General features: G+C 37.2%; 1 protein-coding gene across 1 annotated transcript; it reads right to left on the bottom strand.

Moving 5' to 3' along the window:
- Positions 1–2,794: 2,794 nt before the first annotated feature.
- LOC123874391 (protein TonB-like) lies at positions 2,795–4,317 on the bottom strand. Its single transcript, XM_045919696.1, has one exon. The coding sequence runs from the start codon at positions 4,223–4,225 to the stop codon at positions 3,752–3,754; it is 474 nt and encodes a 157-aa protein (XP_045775652.1). The 5' UTR covers positions 4,226–4,317; the 3' UTR covers positions 2,795–3,751.
- Between the last annotated feature and the right edge of the window lie 3,215 nt (positions 4,318–7,532).

Genomic DNA, 7,532 nt, shown 5'->3' with positions numbered 1-7,532 from the left:
CGCTTAAGTGAGCGAAATGCTCTTTAAGTGCAAGTGGTCTTAAAGTGGTCTTCTATGATGCTTGGAACTTGAAGGTGAACTTGGTACACTTAAGTGAGCGAAATGTTCTTTGAGTGCAAGTGGTCTTCAAGTGGTCTTCACCAACTTGGTACGCTTAAGTGAGCGAAATGTTCTTTAAGTGCAAGTGGTCTTGGCCAACTTGCTGCATTTAAGTGAGCGAAACGCTCTTTAAGTGCAGTTGGTTTTCAACTACGACAAATCTGGTCCCCTAAGTGTGGCAAAGTCCCTTTAGATGCGGTTGTTTTGTTCTTTAAATTGAAAGCTGTTGTTGTGATGAGTGATAACGAATGGGCAATATTCCTGGATCTTACGAGTACATAGTGGAGGTGTCTTGTTAAGTTGGGAGCTGTCGTATGATTGTGAAGTGATAAGTGACAATGAATGGGCAATATTTCTTAGGAAGTTAGGAAGGATCCTTACAAGTAGGTAATGTGAATCAGGTGTTAACGGTTGTTTATTTTGCAGTAATTTTATCCCGACTCGTGGGGTGCCCGGGGCGGGCACCATGCAGCATGGCCGTGTTGGCAACACCTTGTTCTCACGTTCGGTGTTGCTTGGTGTTGGTGGTTATGCTGTGGTCGTGACGTCAGAGCCCCCTCCATCGAGACGAAAAAGATGGCGCTAGGGCGAGGACGTGGCGTGGAACGACAAGCTTCAGTTGCTGTTTGCGCTCCGACCGATTCACATTGCATTATACGGGTTGATTTTACTATCTGAGAGTTTAATTGTTAACACACGTGGTTGTGTATCGGCGTATCAGTGATGTTTTTCTAAGGACTTCAATTTATATTATAATTCGATGGCTTCTTAGCGGCACAGTATTGGAGGAGGCACTTCGACTAAATAGGGTGCACTTAAGATTACTATGAGGATCGTGGAACAATGTTGTCTCTATGGTAATTAAGTACCTATCTGATTTCAGGGTCTAAGCGCAATGCATAGATATACAGGCTGTTTGGTAATTAGTATATAATGACGACACGTACCCATGCTACTTTGATCTGATTAACACAATGCTGAAGTACTCGTATAATGACGAAATAAAATTATAAAAATTTCCATACAAAATTTAAAAAAAAAATTATGTCAAAGTTTTCATGACCCTAACGTGCTACTCACTGAGCTCGTTGGCCATCTTTAGATAGGCCGAGGCCAACGATCTCAGTGAGTTAGGGCACATTAGGGCCATGAAAACTTGGTTATAAAAAAAAATTAAATTTTGTATGGAATTTTTTTTAATTTTATTTCGTCATTTTATATCAGCATCGTATTTATCAGATCTAAGTAGCATGGGTAGGTGTCTTCTTTATATACTAATTACCAAACACCCTGTAGAGTGAAGGCGTAGCACAGCATCTTTTTAGGGTTTTTAGTTTTTTATTATTTTATTCAGACACAAGTTAGCCCTTGACTGCAATCTCTGGTGGTAAGTGATGATGCAGCCTAAGATGGAAGCAGGCTAACCTGGAAGGGGTATGGCAGTTTTCATGAAACCCGTTATACTCTTTTGGTTTCCACACGGCATCATACCAGAACGCTAAATCGCTTGACGGCACGTCTTTGTCGTTAGGGTAGCTCCGGCCGAAACCTCTCACCAGACCAGTCCAAAAATTTAGAAATTGTGAAAACTCGAATCCCAGCCGGGAATCGAACCCGAGACCTTCCACTATTGAGACGCTTACCAATGGCCTCCCTGGCCAGCACCCTTAGGGTTTCGTACCCTAAGGTTGCCAACGGGATTACTAGGCATCTGCTGTCCGTCCGTCCATCCCTCCGTCCGTCCATCTGTCAGTGGTCTGCATCTCGTGAACCGTAACAGATACAGAGTTGAATTTTTTACAGAATGTGTATTATTTCTATTGCCGCTATAACAATAAATAATATAATAAAAGTTTCAAAATAGCCGCCATGACAATTAAAAGAAAATACGATGATGCGGAACCCTTCGTGTACGAGGCCAACTCACACTTGACCGATTTTTTATTATATTATTATGTATCTATCTATACCTAAAGAAACAATATTTATTACTTTAACTTACAAGATACCAATATCACTTCTTTTATCAATAGTGTGATAACAGCTGCACTTTATCTACATTTGTATAAACACAGACTATGATAGCTCAATATCTGAAAACATTTCTTTGAGACTCGATTTCAAAAGAATCACTTTATTTAGCAAATTTCACAATATGTAATTAGATTACATTTACATTCGAAAAATTGTAAAAATTCATTTTACGGAGTTGCGGGCAACATCTAATTATACTAGCTAGCTTCTCCTTTCAGCAAAGGTTGCCTGGTAGAGATTGCTCTAAGCAATAAGGCCGCCTTTGCAGACAATTGTTTTTTCTGTTTTCTTCTTTCTGTGTTGTGATCCTTTACATGTGTTTTTGTGTGCAATAAAGTGTTCTATCTTCGTTCCCGTGGACATATACTTTTTAAAATCACGTGGAAACTCATTGATTTTCCGGGATAAAAATTAGCCCACCTATGTGTTAATCCAGGATATAATCTATCTCCATTCCAAATTTCAGCAAAATCCGTTCAGTAGTTTTTGCGTGAAAGAGTAACAAACATCCATACATACAAACTTTCGTGTTTATAATATTAGTAGAATACGAATAAATAAAACAAAATGAGCAATAGCTTTTAATCTTATATTTATTTTTTACAAAATAAAGTACTTAAGTGCCTATTTAGATAAAAAAAATTAATAAATGAATTTACTTTATCCCATATAGGCATCATAAAAAACCGAAAATAATAATAATAGTATGATTATTATTGCACAATTTGTAATTTTAATTGCAACATAGCAAAATGCCTACTGCCTTAAGGTCCTTTTAGACGGGCCACGACTACAAATACACCAGTGCCAGCTAGCAGCAAAAATGTCGCCGTACACAAAAGGTTTTTGTGTGAATGTGGTGTGGCCCGTCTAAATAAACCTTAATTGTAAGGGTATTTGTACTCTATTCTGGTTCAATACAGCCATAAATAAAATGCCTACCTAATAAAATACTAAACAATCACAATTTATCTCAATGCTCAAGTTCAATTCAATATGCTCTCAAAATCTCGAATTAATGTCGAGCTAGTGCACAAGGGCCTTGATAACTGAAAGCCACGCAGTAAAGCCAGAGAAATGGCCTAAAACTGTGTGCTACTGTTTGTTAATCCAAGTAAATAAAATAAAAAAAATACAAAATATATTGGGAACTTGCAATATACCCGGCCGAATATAATGAAACCAGAGTACATGTCCATACTTTAGCAACCCAGTAGGTACAAAAGCCGTCAGAGTATATTTGAACACTCGGATCTTCTAATTCTGAAATCATTACCCATATTATAAATGCAAAAGTGTGTTTGGTTGTTGGTTTGTCCTTCAATCACGCCGTAATGGAGCAACGGGTTGACCTGATTTTTACATGGATATAGTTTAAGACCTGGAAAGTGGCAAAGGCCACTTTTTATCCCGGAAAATCAAAGAGTTCCCACGGGATTTTTGAACATCTACTACCACCATCACTCAGATAAAGTTGTGGGCGTCAGCTATTTCTTAATATAAGTCGTATTACTCGCTCTGACTTTGTGGGAAAGTGACTTCCATAAAGTTACTCAAAAAAATTATATAATCTTTGATTAAAAATTTATTACTTATTCACAATTTACAACTAAAAACACTAAGGTCGAATAGCCCTTATCAGCTTACTGTCTTCAACAAATTGGTCGAGATATTCATCTTCCTCTGCCGAAATACGATTCAAAGACCTTTCACTTTTTCCGGTTTCACCTGCAGGTTTTTCTTCGGGGTTTTCTTCAGGCTTTTCTTCGGGCTTTTCTTCAGGCTTTTCTTCGGGCTTTTCTTCAGGCTTTTCTTCGGGCTTTTCTTCAGGCTTTTCTTCAGGCTTTTGTTGGGGATTTTCTTCGGGTTTCGGTGTTGTAGGTGTAGTTGGAGTTGTAGGTGCTTCAGTAGTTGTGGTCAAATTATCTAATTGCGCTCGAAGACCATTTACTTCATCTCTCAAACTGTTTCTCTGGCTCGATAGCACCAACGTTGACACGAACAAACAGAAGCACAGCAAACTTAAAAACACAATAATTTTGTTATTCAACATCCAACCGAGCGTCCTGTCACAGTAATATTTGCAATTCATTTTGTTTTCTTTATTCTCTCCTTTTCTACCACGACAATTTGGTGTGAACGTTCAGTAGATATGCCCTTTGTTTCACTAATCTAGCTAGCTAGCTTTTCATCATCGACGTTTATCAATATGATATCGGTACATCTAACATTTTTATCTTTGTTATGCGAATTTGCATTCTAAATATAATGCTATAGAGTCTGTTTTATGTTTCGACGTGTATTTGGGTTGGTATTGATAAAGATAAGTAAATGATTGTTATTAAAGTATTACAAAGATAACGTTAATCAACGTTCCTTTGACTGATAGTAATTTTGGCCATAATCTACATAAATTATATTATTATTTAATTTTATCATTATAATTTTGGAAGTTGGAACTCGTTTTCGCGATACAAATTGTTTAAAATAACTGTAGCTATACTAATTATTAACAATTATGTTCCAGTTAGCTAAATAGCTGATTTCTAGTTCCATGATAATCCACTAGGAATCTTCACAAAATAGACTACTTAATAAAATAGAATACTTAATTGAGGAGCTAGGGAACAAATGATGCAATTGCACGAAATTAAATTATACAGTAGGAGCAAAAACTGAATGAAAGCTTTTGGGCTACAATTATGCCGTTTTGATTACTAACTTTGTACTAAAAACACAGTTTTAGACCATGTTGTTTAGAAATAACGTTAAAGTTGTATTTGTGATTGAAGCCACGAACTTTGGACTCAAGTTTAGCGTAATTTTAGACCGTTTTGCCTGGAAATGAAACTTCGGACTCACATTTAGCACAATTTTAAACCGTTTTGCTTGGAAATGATTCGTATAAACACAATTAGTATGATCTGGCAAAAGGTAATAAGTACGGATGGATAAAAATTTTGATCAGAAGAGTAACTATATACACATAACTAAACACCGTTTAGTAGAGTACTCACTTCAAAGTGATACCAAACTATGAAAACAGCTAAGGGAAAGAAAACGTAAGATGAACAATTTTCGCTGTAGAATCATTTAAGAGGTGCAACGGTGGAGGAAAACATTAGGAAACCTGCATGCCTGAGAGTTCTCCATAATATTCTGCCAATCCGTACTTGACCAGCGTGGTAGACTATGGCCAAAATCCTTCTCACTCTGAGAGGAGACCCATGCTCTTAGTGAGATCGGATACCATCCAAATTCCAAATTATATTATGTAATAAAAATAACCTCAACTCATAAGAACGACTTTATTCCATCGCTATACAATGCATGATAAACTTTAACTTTAATTCTAAACTACTAACTTCTTGAAAACATATTAATAAATCCCAATCTTTTCTGCTTCGAATCAATATCAACCGCTTTTCTTGCCGCCATTTTCCCATCTCCCCCCAATTGTCTTTTCTTTTTTTTAATTCAACTCTTGGCAAAGGTAAAATCGCTAACATATGACAAACAAGATTAGATAAGGTATCTGTTCCGTTTAAAATATCAGAGATACAAAGAGTAAAAATGAAATCAAATTTCCCAGCGTGTCGGATACATCTCCCGGGAAATCATCCCGGCCGCGCGTCGCAAATGATTTCAAGTGTCATTCCAAAATGGTTTTTATTTATTAGCCTTTCGAAGCAAGGTTTTAGACACAGATTTTCCTACACTAACATGTATCTAACCTAATCTGTATACTAGCTGATATTCGCGACTTCATCCGCGTGGATTTAGAAGGGTTTTTAGAACCCCGTACGACCTGCTTAATTTTTTTTGATAAAAAATAGCCTATGTCACTTTTTAGGTTTTTAACTATGTACATGCAAAATTTTAGGCTGATCCGTTACTCAGCTGCGACTCAATTACAGCGTGAAATTTGTCCTTTAATCACACCGCAACGTGCTAATAAATCAACAAACCAACCAACAAACACTTCTTATTTATAACTAGCTGATGCCCGCAGCTTCGCCCGCGTGGATTGGTCAGATCCCCTGCAGCATCAGGATTGAGGAGTTGGACTCCAAATTTTTTATGAAACAATGTCGCAAAGTTCCTCTATCGATTAAAAAAGAAATGACGCAAATCGGTTCAGAAATCTCGGAGATTTCGGTGTACATAGGTAGAAAAACACAACTCCCTTTTTAAAAGTCGGTTAAAAAAGTAGCCTATTTTACGCCCTGGTCAATCCTCTACTTGCCTGTGAAAGTCCCGTCAAAATCGGTTCAGCCGTTCCAAAGATTAGCCTTTTCAAACAGACAGACAGACAGACAGACAGACAGACAGACAGACAGACAGACAGACAGACAGACAGACAAAAATTTTAAAAACGTGTGATTCAGTTATGGTATCGTTCAAATAACCATATGAGCTTAATATGAGGTAGTTATTTCGAAATTACAGACAGACACTCCAATTTTATTTATTAGTATAGATAATATGAGCAGTGATTTCGAAAGAGAGTATTCATTTTTCTGTGACATCAACCGCACTTTTTCCGGGCTCCGTACCCAAAGAGTTGAAATGAGCACTATTTACTCGTATACCACTCTGCTGTCTGTCTGTCTATCCGCGTGTCATAGCCCACAAGTCTCTAGTTTTTAGATGAAATGAGTTACAAACCATACATTTTCGTATTTGATATAAAACGTTTACCCGAAACCGAATATTGAATTAGAAATCCACTTAAATAATCCCCAAAAAAGGAGCCGGAAAAAATATTCTTGCCCTAGCATCATTATCTAGAACTCATTGAGTAGAGTACAATAGTAGGTAGATTGTACATAAGGGAGCAAAATAATATTTTTACGGCGAGGGCGCTTTTTTGAATCCAGAGCGAAGTGAGGGATTGTAGAGTAGATGGGATGAAAATATATTTTTTATTCTTTTTGGTCTTAAAAAAATCACATTTGTCAGATTTTCAACCCATCGCGTATCGCGCCGGCCCTCTTCTTAGAACGAGTCTCTTGAATGAGAAGGGTGGTTGAAGGGAATGTCTGTAGATATAGAAACGTAAATACCTATAGATATTCGTGTACACACAGACATACCAACCATACAGTTGTCAAGGCTGTTGATTCAGCCGCGATTAGCCGAGTTGGCGCTCATTCAACAGATTAAACCGTTGACAATACTATCTTCATTCTGCAGGCGGAACTCTGTTCTAATGTCTAACATTGTTGTTGTTTTGTTATATTACTTCTCTTGGTGTTGTTAACGTAGGTTATTATTTACCTTACCCTGATTGTAATTATTAAACCTTAAATAAACAATATTCCTACACTCAAGTGCGAGTCGGGCCTCACTTTTTAGGGTTCCGGAAAATATGGACAACATATTTTGGATGCATGAAA

The sequence above is a fragment of the Maniola jurtina genome, chromosome 18, assembly GCF_905333055.1.
Source record: "Maniola jurtina chromosome 18, ilManJurt1.1, whole genome shotgun sequence".
NCBI lineage: Eukaryota > Metazoa > Arthropoda > Insecta > Lepidoptera > Nymphalidae > Maniola > Maniola jurtina.
The sequence above is the reverse complement of the archived record's forward strand: the minus strand, read 5'-3'. Positions and strand labels throughout refer to the sequence as shown.